This window comes from Lacerta agilis, chromosome 13 (assembly GCF_009819535.1).
Source record: "Lacerta agilis isolate rLacAgi1 chromosome 13, rLacAgi1.pri, whole genome shotgun sequence".
NCBI lineage: Eukaryota > Metazoa > Chordata > Lepidosauria > Squamata > Lacertidae > Lacerta > Lacerta agilis.
Genome location: NC_046324.1, coordinates 42,209,563 through 42,232,200, shown reverse-complemented (window position 1 = coordinate 42,232,200; position 22,638 = coordinate 42,209,563). Strand labels below are relative to the sequence as shown.

Genomic DNA, 22,638 nt, shown 5'->3' with positions numbered 1-22,638 from the left:
AACTGTACATCAGAATGAGCCCCAGAATAACACAGCTTTCATTCAAGATGCAGTTGACATAAGTTGAGTAACATTTACAAGAATAGAGAGGCTGTGAAATCACATTATGCTGATAATGTACTACTGTAATATTGTCCTATGAAACTTCAGTTATTAACCCCAACAGCTGAGTCAGCCATTAAAGAATCATGCAATGGGCCTTAGAGCCAAGGGAAGTAAAAGACTGCTTGTCTCCTGTCTCCAGCTTTTTGAACCACTTGCTGTTACGTTGCATGATAACTATGTAAAATCCTGTGCATAGTTATCTGGAAAGTAAGCTCCATTGAGCTCAGCGGTACTTACTTCTGATTGCATAGGTTCAGTTTGTGAAACAGGTTCAGCTTTAGTGAAATATTTTCAGCCAGCCAAAGTACAGCTTTTAGCTTTCAGCTAGAAACACAGACATCTTTGACCATTTAAACTGCTGGCATGAAGTACAACCCCATCCAAGAAAAGTTAAGATGTAGCCAGCCTTTGCTTTATTGTTTAACTCATTCTCTGCCTTGCTCTATGCTAATCTGTCACAAACAAACTGGAAAGGGTTATAATCATCTCATTCACTTGCCAGAGAAAAAAGGATCTGTCACTTGCCTTGATGCTCTGACAGATGAATTAATTGCTCCTGCTCTGGAAAAAAGTACTGGGAGCTGCATTCCTCTGCAATCCCTCTGTACTGCACCACTGAAGCTGATTACTAATCACTGCAGCCCTGATCTGTAGCCTTCTTGACTACAAAGATGGTTCATAACATAGCAATCTTTCATTTAAAATCACAAGGTGGTATACAATGAAATAAAATATTAAAATTACAATAAAAAATAATCAGCAGCCAATAGGTATGGGCATACGTAAAATTAATGATCTAGAATAGTGCATTCTTGTTTCAATTTTGCAAAGAGAACCAGTGTGCTGTAATAGATCGTTGGACTGTGACCTGAGTAACCAGGGTTCAAATCCCCACCCAGCCACGAAGTTCACTGAGTGACCTTGGGCCAGTCACTGTCTCTCAGCTTCTATCCTACCTCACAGGGTTGTTGTGAGGATAAAATGGGTAGGGAGAACCACGTACACCACCTTTATCTCTCTGGAGGAAAATACAGGTGAAACTCAAAAAATTAGAATATCGTGGAAAGGTTGATTTCTTTCAGTAATTCAACTTAAAAGGTGAAACTAATATATGAGATAGACTCATGACATGCAAAGCAAGATATGTCAAGCCTTTATTTGTTATAATTGTGATGATTATGGCGTACAGCTGATGAGAACCCCAAATCAACAATTTCAACTTTGGGGTTTTCATCATCTGTACGCCATAATCATCACAATTATAACAAATAAAGGCTTGACATACCTTGCTTTGCATGTCATGAGTCTATCTCATATATTAAACTCCAGTAGCTAATGAAAACAATTGCTTACATAAATGGACTTTCCCACAATATTCTAATTTTTCGAGTTTCACCTGTATGGTATATAAATGTAATAAACATAACAAAAACAATAAACATCACTGAGAAATATTCTAGCATAAATTTATTAGTGATGTTTGCAGAATACCAGGTACAAAATGAGATGGGCAACCTAGTTTTTAAATCTTGGTTGGGACTCTTGTCTTCTTAGGGCAACAACCATGGAGCAGTTAGAATCCCACATGCTAAATATATCAGATTCTGGGCTGCATAGTGAATTGTTTTCCTACACTGCTGATGGTGTAAATCCTATTCTGGCCACAAAGGGAATGTAAAGTGCCAAATCCATCTCAGTTCCAGCACCATAAACCACAGTGGGATTTCATCAGGTATTTATTTGACTCCTGTATGCTTGCAGCTTCCTAGGAAAAATTCCTCTATTTAGTGTTTTTTTCCACTCCAAAATTCCTTCTTTGCCTTCTGAAATGCTGGACTGATTAACAAGATTTTCTCCTCCTTATGCAAAATTAACAGAAAATATAGAGACTGCACCCCATTTTCTTAATTAAAATACAGATTTTAAAAATGGTTACCAATCCTTGCTTCTACACAAGTCTTGGTTGTGCAGTTATTCTATGCTGCTAATTAATGTTTTATTACTGTCTCTATGAATGCTTAATGATCTTTCAATATTATTTTAAATGTTTTCCTGGAAGCTCAGACCCTGAATACACATTGCCATTACAAAGCAGCTTCTCAACAACATATATATATTATGCTTATATGTTTATATTTTAATATTCATTTGGAAAATCCACCCTAAAAAGTTGTGTTTACTCTTTATAACTGTGTAGGAAGGAAGGCTTGTTAAATTGTCAATAACCTTCCTCCAACTGTGAGACATCTGGCTAATTAATGAAATTTAGTTCTTTTATGGTGTTATGAGTTTGACTGACTCAGTTAGCAGTAATGAGACAATTTGCTGGGGTTTTGCCTGACAAACCTGATGGGTGATTTGGGACAAGAGAAAGGGGCTTCAGTGATCCTTAATGTTGCCTGGATTGCAATTTCTATCCAAGCTATGGGTTTTGACACACCTGAAAGAGTTTGGGGGTTGGCGTGCAGAACAGAAAGTTAGAAACAAGTTTGGATTTGGGAAAAGACAGCTATATAAAATGTGCAGCTCAGGTCAGCTAGCGTGGGAGCAGATTGGTTTGTTCCTTTGTAGAATCTGAAGCAGCCTCATTCTACCTAATGATAGGGCCGGTCCTACCTGTAGGAGCCATAAGGGAAAAGCTGGATTTGTGATGGTTTGGCTTGTCAAGTGTCACAACCTTTCAGGGTACTCCCAGGTTACCTTATACCACAAACTAGTCATTCAGGTCTGATTTTTCTTTGTGCACATCTGGTAGGCTAGCACCCACACATTTACGTTTTTCAGCCACTTGCCATCCATACCAGTGGTTGGAGCTCGCTCAACCCCAAGTGCTTTCCTGTCTCTTCTCTCAAGTACTCCCACACCCCTCAACTACTTTTTTTCTCATTCTGGGCATGTGCACAGGTAATTATGTTGCTGTGTATGTGTACCTTAAAAAAAAAATTCCCAGGAAGTTTGCAAAAGCAAATGGTCAGTGAGTCTTATCCAGCCAGTTACTAGGTTTTACAGTGGGTATAAAGGGGTGTGGGGAAGGGATATCCATTTCCTATTATTAATTTATTTGTTGTTTGCTTATTATCAGAAGATATTATGCAATACCTCTATGTTGTTGTTGTTGTTGTTGTTGTTGTTGTTGTTGTTGTTGTTAATGTAAGCCTGATGATGCACTGTGACTGCAGTCTCACAGCCAGGTAATCCCCCACATTTACTCTGGGGATTTTGAGTATCTGATATGATCCGGTATGAACGTGGCTTGCAGCCATCAGCGGATATACCGGTAAGTTTATTTGTGTCACAGGAGCGTGCCAGTCAGTAATCACACAATTCAAAATTGGAGTTAACTTAGTTAACTTGTTATTAGCCAAACCACAATCTCCACAGTCTTGGTTGAGTGTCAGGCCTAATGAGCAGAGCAGGTCATTCCCAGTGGTCTTACTCTTATGAAAATCAGTTGCTGAGGCTGAAAGTCCCTGCCTCCTCACTGCTGTCTAAGTCCCCTCCTGCTCTGGGTTCCCCCCCCCCCAAGCAATCAGAGACTGTGCCTGCATGCAGCCAACCTCTCCACCCTTTGCATGCCTCTTCTGGTTCTGGGAGACAAGTGGGGAGGGGAGGACTCTTAACCAGCCTGACTCACCTTTGCGTCTTGGCCTCCCTCTTCCTACTCTCCTGCTTCAGCTTCAGCCTCTGATTCCATCCACTTTTCCTGCATAAATGACAAGTTTTTAACCACCAGCTATTAAGTAAACAACACAAAATGAGAGTAGTAATATTGCATGTGGAATTTCTCAATATAATCTGAATGATGTTAAATTTCCTCATGTGTAATAAACCATTTACTCAACCTTTATTAGCTTTCCCCTGAACAAAAAAACATTAACTGGAACAAATAATCCCAAACTGCAATAAAAGCAACATAGTGAATGTAGGGAATCTGATCTGTTTGGGGAAAAAATAAGCTAGGGCCTAACAAAAGGGATAGGAAATATTTGAGCCCCCCAGAGACGAAATCTGAACTGTGATATTTGAGGAACACTTTGAACTTAAACATGAGTATCAACACAGAGCTAATATTTGTGAAAGAGCAATATAAAAACCCATAGAATAGTTCTCTCTAGGGATTAATAAAATGACAGTAGAGAACTTGAAAGGTATTCTGAGGAAGGTCAGACCCAGCAGTGTCTGAACTATGAACAAGGATATATATATATATATATATATATAGAGAGAGAGAGAGAGAGAGAGAGAGAGAGAGAGAGAGAGAGAGAGAATATTTTTTCACACCTTTCATATCATCCTGGACATAGCACAGAATGTGGAAATACTCTAAAATGCTTCAGATTAATGCTGCAGCAACAATTTTACCTTGGTTACTAATAGTCCCCATCTCATTTCCAGTCATCATTTGCTAATCTCTCAATATAGGGGAAATAATAATTATAGGATTGACTTGTCAGCCCTACTGTGTACACACAATACCTTTAAAGCACATTTTAAGGACACCTCCCCCCTAAAAAAATTAATTGTAGACACTGTCCTTTGTTAAGGGTTGCTGGGATTTGTATCTATGCGAGGGGTAAACTCACAGAAAGGGTGTGTGTTGAATGTTCTTTAATGAGGGTGAAAGAGGAAAGCGCAAAATATGGTCTGAAGCTCAACATCAAAAAAACTAAGATCATGGCCACTGGTCCCATCACCTCCTGGCAAATAGAAGGGGAAGAAATGGAGGCAGTGAGAGATTTCACTTTCTTGGGTTCCATGATCACCGCAGATGGTGACAGCAGTCATGAAATTAGAAGACGCCTGCTTCTTGGGAGAAAAGCAATGACAAACCTAGACAGCATCTTAAAAAGCAAAGACATCACTTTGCCGACAAAGGTCTGTATAGTTAAAGCTATGGTTTTCCCAGTAGTGATGTATGGAAGTGAGAGCTGGACCATAAAGAAGGCTGATCGCTGAAGAATTGATGCTTTTGAATTATGGTGCTGGAGGAGACTCTTGAGAGTCCCATGGACTGCAAGAAGATCAAACCTATCCATTCTTAAAGAAATCAGCCCTGAGTGCTCACTAGAAGGACAGATCCTGAAGTTGAGGCTCCAGTACTTTGGCCACCTCATGAGAAGAGAAGACTCCCTAGAAAAGACCCTGATATTGGGAAAGATTGAGGGCACAAGGAGAAGGGGACGACAGAGGATGAGAAGGTTGGACAGTGTCCTTGAAGCTACTAACATGAGTTTGGCCAAACTGCGAGAGGCAGTGAAGGATAAGCGTGCCTGGCGTGCTCTGGTCCATGGGGTCACGAAGAGTCGGACACGACTGAACGACTGAACAACAAAAAGTATGTATTGGTTGCCCTAACTTTGGTAATACTGCACCGAGTGAGGATTTTTTTTGGCACAATCCCCCCATATTTCTTATTATCACAGTAATTCCTTTCCGTACAGTTACTTTCTTCTCTGTAGGTACCTACCTGTGTTGTTGTTGTTGTTGTTGTTGTTGTTGTTCTTTTCATGGTGATGATGATTATTTAGTGCCCCCTTTGTCTTGGCAACCTATGCAGTGGAACTGCCTGCACCACCCCAAATTTGGCACTGGCTGCATCTGTGGGGTAACCAACTGCTAATGCTGTGTGAACCCCTCCACTGCAGGCTCAGGGTGAGTATATATGTGTACACAAACTATGTAGACCCTAAACTAAAGACACCAGTCTCTGCTGTGTCTCACTCAAAAAGGGAAAATAAACCCAGAGTAAGCTCTGGGATCCCCTGGAATCTCGCACTGCTCAGAGATTGGGGACGTGCCAGGCACTGGATCCCCGCAGCTTCCAGACCTGAATGTTTAACCTGAATGTTTGCATATACATCCATGCAAGTAACCTCGCGTCTAGTTTGGCCCGAGTTAACACCCAAGCGCGGCGAAAAGTGTTTTTAACCTTGAATTTAAAACTGCCGTGAGGTGACCCAGGGGTGCCGCCTTGAATAAAAATATTGGAGGCAAGCACCGCTCCGCATAATCGATCACATGACACGGTGCACTATTTGAATGGCAATGCCCACCGACTTTGGGGGAAACCCCTCAAATATTTTATTGGAGGGCCGAAGCCCCCTCCTTTGCCCCAATGTGTTGGCTCCTCTGAGCCGCCCTGAGGCCCTAATGAATAACAATAGCTGCTGTTGCCAAATGACCAAACGAATCGCTCACGGTGGGCGCTCTTTTGAGTTCCTCGGGCAGTTGGGGGGGAAGGTTTTGGGTTGCTTCGCTTCTTCCCAGAGAGAGGATGCGCTTTATTTTTAACGGAGGTTTCCTGAGCGACCGGGCAGCCTTGGGAAAAGGGGAGCGCTCCCCTCTGCAGCGGCGTCCCTTCCTCGAGGGTCGCCTGAGGGGAGGGAAGCCGCAGCAGCCCCCCATTTCCCCTCGCGGAAACCTGGCCTTTCGGAGCGGCGGCGGCGCTGCTACCTTGTTGTGGCGGAGCGAGGCGTCGAAGGAGGGCCTGAGCTTGAGGCGGCCTCTCCTCCTCCCTCCCACATAATATTTCTTTCTCCCTTCCCCTGCGTGGGTCACATGAGAAGGGGCGGGCGAGCCTCGCTTAGCAGCAGCAGCAGCAGCAGCAGCAGCAACAGCAGCAGGAGTCGGAGAAGCTCCGCTGAGGAGAAGCGAGGCGAACGAGGACATCGGCAGCCGCCTCGGAGCTGAAGGGAGCCGGATCCGCCGGCCGCCAAGCGCCCCCCTCAGGAGTCCGCGCGGGCTCCTCGCGACGCCTCTAACATCGCCCAGTGCTCGGCCAGCAGCCCCAACATGGACGAAGACGGAGGAGGAGGAGGAAACGGTGAGTAGTGGCGGCAGAGGAGTTTGGTTTGGGAGCTTTATGAGGCGGCGGCGGCGGCGGCGGCGGCGTGGAAGACCATGGAGGAGGGGGACTCCCCCCCTCGCCCTCACACGCAGAGAGACCAGAGTGCCTCTGAGCGTGTGCAGAGGTTCCCCCCCCTTTCGGGAGCTGTCTGTCAGTTTCCCCCAAGGAGGATCAGGGGAGAGATGTGTGTTTGTGTGTGGTTTGGGTTGCCCTATTTCATCCTCGCAACAATCCTGTGAGGTAGGTTTCCAAGTTGGGCGGTGTCGGTTCCAAGAGTCTGACAAACCCGAGAGCTTCTTATACCAGCGCAACTTGGCTTCGACTTTTTTTGTTTATGTTTTTGTCTCTGCGAATCTTAATGCCTCTTGTTTCGTGAGTCCCCATAGCGAACATATATGATTTGGGCGATCAGCTGCATCCTTCCTGTCGAGGTCCAGAGCAAACTTGCCTGAAGTGCAGTTTGATACTTAAAAAAAGAAGAAGAATCTCTCTCTCTCTCTGTTTTGATTTGGTAAATTGTACGTGTGATTCCTGTGTGGGGAATGAAACCAAGTACCCATTTCTCGCTCTCCCAGTTCTGCACTTGAGGGAGTTTAAAATCCTTTCCAACAACACATGATTACATTGTCATGTCAGTGAAGTGCATTTTGAATCAAAGAAGAATTGAATTGACAGGGTCAAGTATGCAGATATATTCCACCCTCTCAGAATAGTCTCCACACCGCTTGAGGATTTTTTATTTTTATTTTTGGTCTTCCTTGGACTTCTGCCCCTGCTCCTGACACGTACCCCAGGCAGGAAGATCACACCCTTGCCTTCCATGTACTTGCCTGTTTCTATACTTGCAATCACCAATGAAGATTAAAGTCCTCCTTGCAACACCCATAAGCATGTACTGAATTTTGGAAACAGCTGACCCCTTTTCCTATGCTTTTGACCCAATTGTAATCACATTTTTGAGGGGCAGGCTGATTGGCGTTAAGTTAACCATTTTAATGATTTGAGTGATGAGTGATCCTTGTTCTCCTGAATGACGCCAGTCACCATGTCCCTTGCTTCTTTTGTTGCCCCACTTCTCAGTTTCCAAATTTAGTTTTGCTGTATGTCAGAGCTTGAGTTGGGTAGTTTGATCCAGACAGCTCAGAACTGTGTTGCTTTCTACTTTTTTTGCAGGGCAGGGAGGAACTCTGTGAGCTGGCAACTGCTGTCAGTGTGTGGGGCTAGCTAGCAACCTGTTGCAGGTGACATATAACAGTGACTGTGGTGACTCTGATCCCTATACAACAATTCTTCCTTTCATTTTACCATCACAAATATTACTATTTCCCCTACAGTTCCAATCCCTGTTTGTTCCTATGTATGCTTAGTCCCTTGTTCTAAATTCCACTGATTCACAGACGAAATGGGATCTCCCTTTTTTACATTTGTGAAGCTGTACACAGCTTCACAGTGTTTCTGTCCTTTGCAGTTTTATTTTGGCAACATAACCTCTTCTCCCACTTTTTCATCTTGTTGCAGTGAGTGACCCCTTCCCCTAACTGAAGTAAGGCTCACCCCACCCCAGTAGCTACTTATATCATGTCTCCCATTCTCTATAATCACTGCCACTCTTAAAAAAAAAGCCCTCCTCATGTGTACCCCTTGACATGGTTTGTTCCTATCTCCTAACTGCACACAACTCCCATTCATGTATATTTTTCTCGGCCCCCACACTGTCGCCCACGGATTGCTTTTTTCACATATTTATCAGTGCCTCTCGGGATGGGGCAGAGGATTGAGAGACATTAATATAATAAGGAGTAGTGAGTAGTTTTCAGGCTGCTCCCTGCTATATAAAGAGGAGTGTTGTTGAAGGAGGAGCTGGGTTAATCTTTCTGGCAAGGCAAAGCAAGCACTGCCTGTTTTGCTAATTCTAATGTAGGGATGCTGTTCTGATTGGGACTGTTCCATTCAGCATGGAGGACAATAGCAAACTCTGTGTTGTGGCATACCCTAACTTATTAATGTCCCCTTCCCATTTCCCCCCTTGAAAGGTCATCTGTTTCTGGAGGAGGAAAAATGAATGCATAGTGTTTAGGGGTTGTGTCAATGGTAAGTTAGTGATGCAAGATGAGGCCTGGGTATAAAAGATCCTATAGAAAGGGGAGAAGACTAAGGGACATTAGAAGCCACATGGAGATGCAATGAACAGTTTTCAAATGGTTGATTTGTGCCACCAGTAGTGTTAAGGTCGATGACAAATTGTTCGTTCTTTCACAGTGAAATCCTTGTGTGTTCTTTAGCCTGCCTGAAATTGTGTATACGCTTTGCTGAAAACAATGTGTGATAGAAAGGTTAATTGTTTCTTATAGTTTGACATGGGCACTGTTGCTGCATCACTCTAGGTGCAGCAGTAATTGCTAAGCGGTTTATCCAGTTTGAACAGGCATACAGTTTCCATAGACATTTGCTCAAATGTTTGTAAACACATACCTTTAAAATCTAGGACGTGTATTTCATAGTGTCCTTGGGTACTCCTTCAGGCTGTTGAATTATAATGGATGTGCCCATAGTTTGAACATCATATAGGATTTTCAACAAAAGGGATTGGGTTAAGACATTTGAGTTTAGCTTTGCCTAATCAAACAGCACACAAAGGACAGTGGTAATAAAACTGTAAAAGTAATTTACGTAATTTCAAGACCAAGGCATTTTATCAAGAAGTCCTTAGAACAACCATGGAATCCTGTTTCCCTCCAGGTATATGCTAGACTGCAGCTCCTATCATTTTTGACTTTTGGGTATGCTGACCAGGACTGATGTTACCGGTAATTGGAGCCCAGCAAAATCTGGAGGGTCACAGGTTCTCATCCCTGCTTTAGAATAAGGAAGCTGAATTTGTTCTGTGTTCCTTTGTTTATATTTGTTGTGCAAATATATGAAGAGCTAGTTATGTGGCATGAGTAATAGTTGCATTATGATCTCTTGCACTAAGACTAAGAAGCTAGAATTCTGAAACCAAGTGGGTGTGGTGTGTTTATCTTGACATAAGGAAAAAATGCTAGCATTAATCAGTGACATGTTGCAGGAAGGCATCCTATAAACAAGCAATGCTGCCATTAACATTTCTCAGCAGTTGTTTCCTGAGCTGTTTAGTAGGTATTTGAGACTGTTCCTTCAAAAGCAAACATGTGTTTTGGGCAGTCCTGTTTTCTACAAACTAGGTAGGGGGTAAAATGTTAAATAAGCTGCCAAAATGAGCAAAGTTGGACTTTCCATATTTAAAACACTTTTGTGTAGGGTGTAGTATATGTTTATAAAGAATAATGGGCTCCACATGCAGTTATCTAAACAAAAAACTTTTGAGACTGTCTCCTCCTTTATCTCAGCCTCAGATGAAAATTGCCTTTTTGTGTCAGCTATGAATGATAAGGGCACTTAGAAGAACCCTGTTGGTAATTGTCACCCATCTTTAAAGCACTTCCCTTTGGAGGTTCTCCAAAACTTGAGAGTCAGCCTATTAGCACAGTTGGCTGTGGCTGACTTCAGGAGCTGCTCGCTGCCATGGTGCCCATCATTTTCCTGCACCACAGCAGCGAGCAGCTCCTGAAGCCAGCCAGAGCCAACTGCACTACCAGGCTGGCCCCTCCTGGGCAACGGCCGCCCGTGACTCCCGGGCCTGCCCTGATCTGTCAAAACAAAGGGGGAAGGCTCGGGAGTCACGGGCAGGCAGCGCACCGTTGCCCAGTTTTAAAAAAACCGCACATTTATGTTTCACAGGGTGTGAAAGAAGGGCTTTGCACATTTATACAATATGGATGTGTGCTTGGGCCCAGGGTCTTTTGCCTCACCACCCCCACTACTGACTCCCTGTTGCTACTCAGCTTCCCCCCCCCAAAAAAAAAGTGTCCGCGGATTCATTGAAAAAAATCTGGTAACCATATTTTAATGTGGTTTCCTTTTAATATTCACAGCTTGTTCAAATTAGACTTTCTGAGACTGTGCATGCATAGCTGGAAATCCTTTCTCTGTTTTTTAGTCCAAATTTATTTTGGCTTTTTAAAAAACCTCTCCTGTGTCGACACCATGTTACCATCTTTGTATTTTTAAGTGTATTGCGTTTTCATTTAGTAGAGCAGTGGTTGCGTCAAGCTTCCTTGCCGTGATCTTTTTCAGGCAGAGAGATTATTTGAACTGCAGGTAATCTGTGCCTGCAGATGGGAAGGAGATTTTCTATCACTTCTCCTATGTTCAGAAGAAATGGAAATCCATTTATTTATTTATTTATTTATTTACAGTATGAAAATAGAGGATATGAAGTTTTAAGCATTACTCTTATTGATGGTTGCCATTGGACTGTCAGCACTGCTAATCTAGGGTTAATTTTGTTCATGTCCTCTTTCCTGTTAACTCAGCAGGTGGAATGTGTATTTCTTGGTTTTTGCAGTCTTCTTGACATGAAAAACTAGTATCTTCAGAGATGCTAATCCTAGAGAAGGATTCTAGTGCTGCTTTCTATACAACTCACTGGATTTTAATTGAACATTTGGTGCTGTTGGAATACATTGATATTGGTTGAAAGTATTTGCAGCTGCTTGCTCACATTAGCAGTTATTTTTTGCATAATGGGGCATATCCCAAATGATTCTCCCTGCTTTTAGGTAATTCTGATTGGTCAGTGCATTACAGGTGGTGATGATCTCATTTTAGAGAATGTGGAGGGTTGTTTCCAGTTTGTGTCATGAACTAGGACTCACTATGCTGTTTGGCAATGTGTAGCTAGAACACCTAAAACATTAGTAACTTTTACATATTTAACCTGTAATAGTGTTGTGCCATGTGAAGCCACACACTGGGCTGGGGGTCTCCTGTTGCACACTGGAGTTAGCAGTGGCTGAAGATGCTGAAGACTACAGTATTGACATACTGTATATCTCAATGCTAACAGATTTCTTTGCTTTGGAATTCTTTGTGACATCATGGAAATATTTGTGTCTCATCCTTACAGTGCAGAGCAAAATCATTTTTTCTCCTGGCAATACCTCCTTTCTCCTTAAGAAGATCTGACTCCAGTTGGAGTTTAATGGCTCTGGCCTAAGCTATTCAAAATATTTCTGACAAATGAAGATGAATGTGAGTCTTTGATATTGATGTGTACACACACACACACTTATGTGTGCAGACACAAACACATCCAGTAAAAGTAGATGGGAGTTCTTACACAAGAAAATTGCATCACTTATACTTGTGGTAGTTCTCTGTATTGGCAAAATATAAGATTCTCATCTTGTAATCAGTGATTTCCTTGGTTTCCTTAGTATGCAGAACTTTACAAAAGCTAGTTCTTTCTTTCTCTTTCTAGGCCACAATTACTAATATACGAGGGTTGCTCATTAAAGATTTCCCCTGACCCACTCCCGGTTATGGTAGGAGGATGAAATTGAACATGTACAACGATACAATTCTCAATAGGCAATGTGGTAATTTGTAGCTCTGAACTCCTAACAGTTTCTCTGTTACGGGTGCTAACATGGAGTAACATCTGATAATGGAACCAGTTGAATGCAGAGCGATCATCAGGTTCCTGTACTTGAAAGGGAGCACACCATGGGAGACGTTCAATGAGATAAAAGGGACTTATGGGGAGGATGCCCCATCGCATGACGTAGTCAAGCACTGGCATCGTCAGTTCAACTGTGGTCAGACTTCGGTGGAACGGCTCCCATTCCTGGGCAACTACGGTCTGCCATCAATGAAGACACCATCTGGCAAATGAAGGCCACCATTTTGGAGGATCGCTGCATAACCGTTCACCAACTAGCTGCAGATGTCAAAAGCAGTGTGGGCTCTGTTTTGGCCATGTGTCACGAAAACCATGATGACTTCTTCGCCATACAGTGGTACCTCGGATTACATACGCTTCAGGTTACATACGCTTCAGGTTACATAGTCCGCTAACCCAGAAATAACACTTCAGGATAAGAACAGAAATCGTGCTCTGGTGGCACAGTGGCAGCAGGAGGTCCCATTGATTAGCTAAAGTGGTGCTTCAGGTTAAGGACAGTTTCAGGTTAAGAACAGACCTCCGGAAGGAATTAAGTACGTAACCAGAGGTACCACTGTAGTAATTACTCAGGATGAAACATGGGTCCATCATTATGACCCAGAGACTAAATCCCAGCCCAAACAATGGAAGCACTCTGCCTCACCACCTTCAAAGTAGGCACGTGTCCAACTGTCAGTGGGCAAGGTCATGCTCACAGTCTTTTGGGACCAGTGCGGAGTAGTGATGATGGCTTTCCTGGTAAAGAGTACCACAATTTCTGGGACATACTACGCTTCACTGCTGCAGAAATTGCGGAAGGCCATCAGAATTGAGAGGCATGGTATGCTGACCAAAGGTACCCGCCTCCTGCAGGATAATGCCCCAGTTCACAACTCACACGTTGCTCAGACAGAAGCATGGTCCTGTGGCTATAAAATCCTTCCTCACCCCCCTTATTCTCCTGACCTTGCACCATCAGACTTCCACCTCTTTCCAACCATGAAGTTATTTTGAAGGGCAAGCTTTTTCCAGATGATGAAATGCTGATTTCTGAGTTCAAGTCGTGGCTTCTAACGCAACTTGCCAACTTCTAAAGATGAGGTCTCCACAGCTGCATAAAGCAATGGGAGAAGTGTTTGACTCTTGCTGGTAGCTATGTAGAGAAAGACTAATAACTGTGCCCAGTTTTGTTTGTCTCAGTCCACAGGAAGTACATCAGGGGAAATCTTTAATGAATGCCCCTTGTAGAAGAAGAAGAAGAAGAAGAGTTTGGATTTGATATCCCGCTTTTCACTACCCGAAGGAGTCTCAAAGCGGCTAACATTCTCCTTTCCCTTCCTCCCCCACAACAAACACTACACCACACTGGCTCTTGTAGTTAGTTAGTTGTATGTGAGCTAATTTGCAAGACTGTATGATCCCATGTTATACAATTCATCTTTTGGCCTAAAATAACCTTTTACTTAAGTAGAGATTAAAATAATGCTAGGTTATGACAGACAATTTTTTTCTATTAATGTCCTAAAGTAAAGTACTTGGAAATATATCCTACTAATTTTACTGGAACTTCCTTTCCCATTGTGGTCTTAGGGTTAATATGACAATTGGTGCTAATCTTCTATTATGTTCTAATTACAAAGATCTCTGTATTTAACTGAATTTTTGAGATGATACTGCCTTCTCCATTGATGGCTTGAATTCTCATCTTTTTATGTAGCTTCAGTTGCAAGAGGCTTCCCATTAATCATAGCTCTTTGGTGTTGGTGTCTTTGAGTAATTGAAATCCTGGCATCCAGTATGGCATTTGATAGCAAGCTTTATGTTCTGTTAAAATTGTGAGTGTTTGTTTTGAGGATAGAATACTATCCTGAAATTAAGTAAGGACTCTTCTTGAATACAAATTCATAGTACAGTATGGCTTCAGTTATCTTGTATACTGCTCATACTTGATTTATTGCTTCCCATCCCTTTGAAATAAAGTCTAAGCTGCAGCTGCTTTATAAATTTTCTTTTCTAAAATAAGAATTCTACTTACGTATAAGTTTGTTGCTGGTTTTTTGCACTGTTGTGAATGATAACATGCTTTTTATGTTTAAAAAAGATAACATTTAAATGCAGTGATGGAAAGCTGAAAATTGCAGAATCATTTACGATGTTGCTTATGACATGTCTACACATTAACCCTGAATTTTGGGAGTGCCTTCTTGGAGTGGGAGAAATAGTTGCTAGCTCGTCCTGTTCTTGGTCTCTCTGAGGCAAATGTCTTTCTAAGAGTTCCCAGTCTGGCATTTTATTTTTTTGGCACAAGGCACCTGTTCCTCCACATTGGACTGAAGCTATTCCACTGAGAATGTGAGGAGTGGGGAGAGAATGCAGATTTAGCACTATGTGTAAATTACTCATGTTTAGGTTATAAACCAAGGTTGCTTTTGAAGGAAATAAAATTAAACATTTTAAAATAATTTGAATGTCTTACAGCTGTGGCTTATCTTTGTTCTCATCAGGAAAGATGAATGAATGCTGGAGAAGAATTGAGGCAAATGGCAGTTGGCATAATTTAGCCCCCACCCCCAGTTTTGTGTCTTGTACCAAAATGCAAATGGCTGCCATTCACTCACAGGAAAATCATGTGTAATGTTAACAAATGCATTTTGTTATGACTTCATGACGTTCCTAATAATACTATTACCAACTGTAGACTTGGGAATTTTATGCTATGGGCCCACAAGAATACCTTTGCTTTTTATATGCCCGAAGTATACATAATCTAGCCATTCAGGGCAGAATCTGCAACCAGAGGTGGGTAATTCTCTACCATCTGGAGATGGACTCTGCTTTTTCAGACCCTCTAGCTGTTAGGTAATGCTGCACTGTTTGGCTTCCATTGACTCTTTTACGTTATACAAGATCCAAAATTAACCCCTGGCTTTGCCAAGGTAAAAACTACCACGTTTCTCTTTAGTTCTACTCTCTGCATACCCAGCAACCTGTATGCTATGCTTAAGGTATTGGACAGATCTAGATTACAAGATAGGCTTTATTTTCTCAAAACTATGGGGAAAACAGCCATTGCTGCTTCATTCCAGAATCCTAGGTGTGTAACCTGATATCTGTAGCACCTGGGAGGAACTTGTACAGTCTGCAATCTCCATTGTGGAATTGAGTCTACCAAATGATCTCATGGCTACAACATTGAACTTAATTTTGTACTCCCTCATCCCTTGTCCCGCCACCTCCTGCTCTGTGCAACAACTTGCCCAACGAAGAGTTCTGGAGAACTCAAAAGCTTGCCACCTTTTTGCCCCTTTTTTGTTGCTCCTAATAAAGGTATTGCCCAACTATGGACTTTGTAAGAATAGTCTGATTGTGTAACTGGAGTCTAATGTAAAACACACACACGTACCTTGGATCAAGAAAAGGTTTGTGCCTGCTGCTTCAATTTTGGCATGTCTTGTGTCTGAGTGATTCACCTTGCAGTTTGGACATGCTTTTTATTTATTTATTTTCTGCAGCAGTGGTTTAATCTCTATAAAGTTACTTGGATATTTTGCATTATTGTTACCTGAATCGGATTTTGACTGTAAGCTTAAATCCAGCAGATGCTTCATAAAATACTGGCCCTGCAAACTGTTGTTTTGGACAGCAGCATTTCCTTTTTCTTGGCACAGACACAATCTGCTAGAAAGCCATGTGTTTTTGTGGACCCCTGAGATTTATCTGAAGAAGGAAATGGTTTGACCTGTTTGGTTGCTATGAAGTAAAAACACTCTTGTTTGTATTTTTGTGAACATCTGTGTTGCATTTATTTAATTCCCTTCCAGAGATTCTTAAAACCCTGTAGCATGATGTTATAAGGTTTCATTAAAAATACATTGGTGCAGCTATAGTCAGTTCTAATGTCTACTTGTAGGCAGGTCTTAAGTGGTGCTTAACCAGATGTTGAAACTGCCTGTCCCAGCCATGTCCCCAAAGGGGTATACAATACTCATAAAAGGGGAAGATGATAGGGCAGGGGTGTAGCCCTGATGATACATGCCTTCATAAAATTAAAAAAAACCTGCAGGATGTGACTGTATCATTACACAGGCAGGCCAAGCAGAGAGGGTATACTGTTCAAAGTGTGTGTGTGGAAACAAAACTACTAAGGTGTGCCCCCCCCCAGCACTTTCCCAGCTTTGGGAAGGAAGTAGGCAGGCTCTAGGACCCTGCCAGAGCCTTGCACCCCCTTCCAAAAGCCTGGTCCCTCACTTAGGGAAGACAGTGTGAGGGTTGGGGGGGGGCATCAAATTTTGGCCTCCCCCCACCATGCAACAAAGCAGTGTGTGGCCCGTGGGTTCTTTGTTTAAGTACTCTGCGGCCCACATGGTATGAAAAGTTGGACCACCCTGGTCTACACTGACTGGCAGCAGTTCTCCAGAGTTTCAGTCAGGGGGCATTCCCAGCCCTACCCGGAGTTGCTGAGTATTGAATATGGCACCTTCTGTACACAAAGCAGATGTTCTTTACTGTAACATGTTATGCATTGCAGTTTATTTTTACAGAATGGATTTTCCATAGTAAGGGGAAAACGGATTAAAAAATTAAAAAATACAGACTCGCATTTTGATGGCAACATCATCATGTAGATTATGTTAACAAACTTGTGGGTATAAGCAGCACTGATTCCACAGTCAAACTGTGTGCAATCACTGCTGGTTGTTTTGGTGTCAGCATCATATTTTTATGACACTTTCCCCATCCCTGAGCAGGTCTTGCACCATTTGAAGGTGGTTCCGAAAAACATCCTGCCATCTAAGCAGTTGAAAGACTTTGGAGATTGAAATCACAATCAAAGCATTCTCTTCTGTGTTCGTTTCCTTGGGTTACATATCCAACTATGCTTTACTCAGGATAGACCCTTTGCAGTTAATAGACCTAAGTTAGTCATGCCCATTGATTTCAGTGGATCTTCTCTGAGTAGAACCACCACTGGATGCAACCCCCTTATTGTTTAGTGTTTTCTTCTTACCCCCTTTCCCATCCTTAGCTCTCAGGACTAGAGATTTAATTCTTAATGAAAACCAGGACTACTTCTCAATGAAAGCTAATGTTTGTATGTTTTTAACAAAGGTGCCTCAGTAGTCCCCTGCAGGCTATATGTTGTGAACTTTTTCCATAACTAATTACATTAGCACCTTTTGATGATGTTTAGCTATGAATCAGAAACTTACTTGTGCAGTTTTGGGAGTGTAGGCTGAAAAGTGTAGCAGGGTAGGATAATTTTTGTAATCCTGAATGTAAAATTAGTCTTTATTAATTTTAATATGTGAGGGCTTTGAAAACGTTTGGAATGCAGAAGTTGTAAAGATAAATCTCTCCTGTGCCCTGTATGAGAGCATCTGTAATTTATAGAGTTGATTCATTACACAGCACGTCATTAATTATTTGAATACGTTTTAGCATGAAGCCGAGTATTTCCTGCTAATTTATTCATGACCTGTTGTACCCTCCAGGTACTTTCTTTCAAAGATTTTTGTTACTTGTTAATGGATCATAAGTCTAGAAAACAAGGACAGTATTCTTTACATGTTTGCTTTTTTAAAATTCCTAGTATGCCAGTTCTGTAAAAAGAATCTTGGAGGTTTGAAAAGCTGTATAGGAAACAATGTCAAGCTGGTTTTCAGTCTGGTTAGTAGTGGCCAGTGTGGCAGTACAGTACAGCTGCATTGCTCTCTTGCCTTCCTAACACTGTGTGTTGCTGCCACTTACTAAACGTGGGATGTGTGTGGTGCATGGGGCCTGGTGTCATGTGTGGATGCAAGAATGTTGGATTCAATGCACTGCACCATATTGCCATATCGAGCTCCACAGCCTGATTCCTTCCTGTCCTGGTAAGCAACAGTGACACATGGTGTTGGGAAGCCAGGAAAGCAACACAGCCCTACCTGTGCCACCCTGCTGGCCACTGCTGCATCTGGTGCCATATACCTGTATGTGATACTTGGGAATGTAGAAAGCTCCCTTATACTGTGTCATGCCATTGTTCTATTTTGTTCAGTATTGCCCATGTTGACTGGTAGCAGCTCTCCAGGATTTCAGGTAGGGAACATTTCCAGCTCTACCTGAAGATATCGGGGACCTTCTGCTTGCAAAGCAGATGCTCTACCACTGAAGCACAGCCTTCACCAAGACTCTTTGGACCTGCCACATCCCTGTCTGCTCTAGGAATCCAGCTTAGTGCCAGGCAGTGACTGCCACAAACACAGTCTTTCTCATGGCGCTTCCACATTGCAGTTTATTGTGGACTCAGCACTACTTATGCAGGAAAGCTTTGCACAGCATCCACACAGCATCGCCCCTTACCAAAATACCAAGCTATAGTGCTTTCCCTATTCACTCCAGATTTACTGTTTCTTTGGAAACCCCTGCAGAAATGGTAAATCCGGGGGGAAAGGTGATGGTGGAATATGGGACAAGATTTTGATAAGGGCAACTCTGTGTGAATGCTGCAAAAAAACCCAAAAAACCTTGCACTCATGAGAAGCATCAAGTCCATTGCCATGTGGAAGGATCCTCAATCTCAATTTTCCTTTTGAAAAATATATTCCCACCTAACAGTGTGGGTGTGATATCAGTGTGGAGAGCCAGTGTGGTGTAGTGGTTAAGAGCGGTAGACTCGTAATCTGGGGAACCGGGTTCGTGTCTCCACTCCTCCACATGCAGCTGCTGGGTGACCTTGGGCTAGTCACACTTCTTTGAAGTCTCTCAGCCCCACTCACCTCACAGAGTGTTTGTTGTGGGGGAGGAAGGGAAAGGAGAATGTTAGCCGCTTTGAGACTCCTTTGGGTAGTGAAAAGCGGGATATCAAATCCAAACTCTTCTTCTTCATCAGAAACAAACACATGAAGTAGCATTGTACAACCTGATACAGTTGTTGTTATTAATTCATTAATTAATAAAATTTTGTATTGGCCTTCATGTGAAGATCACAGGGCGGCTTGCAACATAAAAATACAAAATAAAAACAAAAAATACATAATAAAACAAAATCAAAACAAAAAACAACAATGCCTCGCATATAGGTGAGGGAAGTAGGGAGGATGGGAGGGGGGAGGACGAGGGGGTAGATTCAAATAATATAGGAAGAAATATCAGAGAGTAATGTAATACAGGATATTTGATTTGTTTATTTATTTGTATATTTTTTGTTTGTACATTTTGATGTGGTTTTCAATAGAGACATTTTTATAAAACAAAACAAAAAATAATGCCCTCTCCCTCGGACACATTTAAAAGGCAATAGAATGTTAGTCAGCCAAGTGGCTGTTGGAATACCTTTTGATCAACAAATTGTTATTTGTTGAATGGCTAGGTTGGAAGTGGACAGTTTTACCACCATGCACTGAATTAGCTAATTTCTTAGGACATGGCCTGCCAGCAGATGAATCTGTATTGTGGTCTTAATGCTTCTGAGGTAAACCTAAAATTGGGGTGTTGGATGGACTGCAGTTGGTGAATGACCCCAGTAAGAGTTAGTTTGGTTCAAAAATAAGACTTCATAGGCCAACACTATTAATCATCCCTGTTTTAAAACATTTAAAATCTTGGGCACTGCATACCACCAGGCGACCTAAATATGACCTCTGCATTTAGAGCAATGGTATGTCTTGAAATAGCTCCAAAAGGATTGTTTGTGGAATTAACATTGCAGAACAGATTGAGTATGAGGGAATTACAAAGTATTGTGGGAATTACAAAGTATTGGAGGTATTAAGTCTTGTGTGTTCTTCAGCCAGTCTTTGAATAGTTTTCTCATAAGACCCACCAGTCTGCTTCCTGACTCCAACAGACCCTTGAAATGAAACTTTCCTAGCAGGATTGTGTATTTTGTCCCGTCTTGAAAGCACTAATGATGTACTTGTGTAAATTGTTTTGTAATATCCTCTTATAGAAAAAGAAGCCAAGGCACCTGGAAGAGAATGAGATCTAGGCTACAGCTGTGGAACAGAAATGTGCATGAGACATTTGGAAGGGAGTTGGCTCTGTGGAGAAGAGACCTTGTTCTGCCTGACCGTTTAAGGCTGTGTCTGCACCATACCTTTAAGCACACACACCCTCCCCCCACAAATATTCCTGAGAACTGTATCTTACCCTTCACAGAGCAACAAGAAGTATAGTGTCCAGATCAAGGGAAATAATAGTACCACACTATTCTGCCTTGGTCAGACCACAGCTGGAATACAGTGTCCAGTTCTGGGCGTCACACTTTAAGGAGGAGGACAACCAAGATGATCAAGGGTCTGGAAATCTAACCTTATGAAGAACAGTTGAGGAAGCTGGGAATGTTTAGCCTGAAGAAGAGGAGACTGAGAGGAGATATGTCTAAAGGGCTGTCACATGGGAGATGGAGCAAGCTTGTTTTCTCTGGCTCCTGGGGTTAGAACTCGAACCAATGGATTCAAGTTACAAGAAAGGAGATTCCGACTAAACATCAGGAATAACTTTCTGAGAGCAAGAGCTGTTTGACAGTGGAATGGGCTCCCTCAGGAGGTGGACTCTCCTTCATTGGAGGCTTTTAAGCAGAGGTTGGGTGGTCACCTGCCATCAGGGGCGTCGGTGGGGGGGGGGCGGTAGGGGCGGTACGCCCCGGGTGACAGGGGAGGGTAGGGGTGACAAGCGGCGGCCCCTCCCACCACTCCCACGCGCCGCCGCTCCCTCCGTCACCCCGGGAGCAGCAGCGCACGGCCGAGCGAGCACCCTGTCCGTGCAGCGCTGCTGCTCCTGGGGTGACTGGCAGTGCGTGGGGAGTGGCAGGAGGGGCCGCCGCTTGTCACCCCCATGCGTCGCTGCTCGCTCCGTCGCCCTGGGAGCAGCAGCGCACAGCCCGCCTCCAGCCAGTGGCGCAAAAAGCCGCTGAAAGAGGGGGCTTTCCCCCTTTCAGCAGCTTTTTTCGCCGCTCTGCTCCCAGAGCGGAGTCCGTGAGGAAAGGAGAGGGGTGGGCCAGCGAGGGGAATGACACCTCCCTCGCTGGCCCAACCCCTCTCCTTTCCCCGGGACGGCTCTGCTCACGAAGCGCAGCGGGAGATGGGCGGGCCAGCTGGCCCGGGCGGAGGCGTCGCTCCGTGCGCATGCATCATGACGTCATGCGCACGGAGCAACGCGCGCCCGCCCCCATGGGTGCCACTTGGCTTGCCGCCCCCGGCAGCCCAGCGGCTAGCTACGCCCCTGCCTGCCATGGATGCTTTAGTTGAGATTCCTGCATTGCAGGCAGTTGGACTAGATGAGCCTTGCGATCCCTTCCAACTTTACAATTATGGTTCTATGAATTCCTAGTACCCTTAACAAACTACAGTTCCCAAGGTTCTTTTTGTGTGAGGAGGGGGAGGGAATGTGCTTTAAAGATACAGTATGTATGCAGCCTGCCTTCCCAGCCCCAGCTGTTACTTTTTGAAGGTTCTTTCTTTTGTCTAACCGTGGCTAGAGAAGAAATGAAGTATGTGATGGTTGAAAGCTTTAATATGCCTGGCCCTAAAGAGCCTACTAAAACATGCAGGTAGATTTCCTATTATGATGGAGTATGTATCTATTTAAAAATTTATTTGTCAATTATGTTTGCTGGAAGGTCTTTCAGTTATTCTGGCACTCAGAGGGCTCTTGCAGTCACCTCAGTTTATCCTAACAGAAGGACAGTACATTAGCTCTTTCTCGTCATGGAAGGGAGTGTTGGACCCTAAACTATTACTGCTTTTTCTGGTTATTATTATTTTTAAAAAACACATTGTGCCAACACTGAGAATCTTTGAAGAAAGGACAGGATATAAGCCCATTGAAATAAGCCCGACAGTTTACATTATAGTTGTGGCAATTATCCTAGGGGGAAAGGAAGGATATGCTAACAGAATCAGGATGCATTTTAGATGGAGTGAGGATCTCAGTGGTTTGGTGGGTCAAAGAGGTACAGGGAAAGAATTGCCTAGGCAGGAGCAGGCAGGGCCAGGGAGCATCTTCTTAAATTTCACAAGTTTATAATTATTCACTGTAGTCATTGTAGACATTGTAGCTGTCACATCACTTTCATGAGCTTGTCCTTGCTTTGGGGGTAAAGCTATTTAGTTAAAGTTTCCTAAAGTGAAGAGAGATTTCAGAGCTGAAGCAATAATCTTATTGTGGGATAGTAGCTGGG

At 43.1% G+C, this 22,638-nt stretch overlaps 1 protein-coding gene across 1 annotated transcript in view; it reads left to right on the top strand.

Moving 5' to 3' along the window:
* The first annotated feature begins 6,714 nt into the window (after nt 1-6,714).
* Nucleotides 6,715-22,638, top strand: part of CYTH3 (cytohesin 3) — a 64,974-nt gene continuing 49,050 nt past the window's right edge. The window contains exon 1 of the mRNA XM_033166437.1: nt 6,715-6,928. Within this exon, the coding sequence (XP_033022328.1) occupies nt 6,898-6,928 (31 nt within the window). The 5' untranslated portion in view covers nt 6,715-6,897. The remainder of the gene's footprint in view (nt 6,929-22,638) is intronic.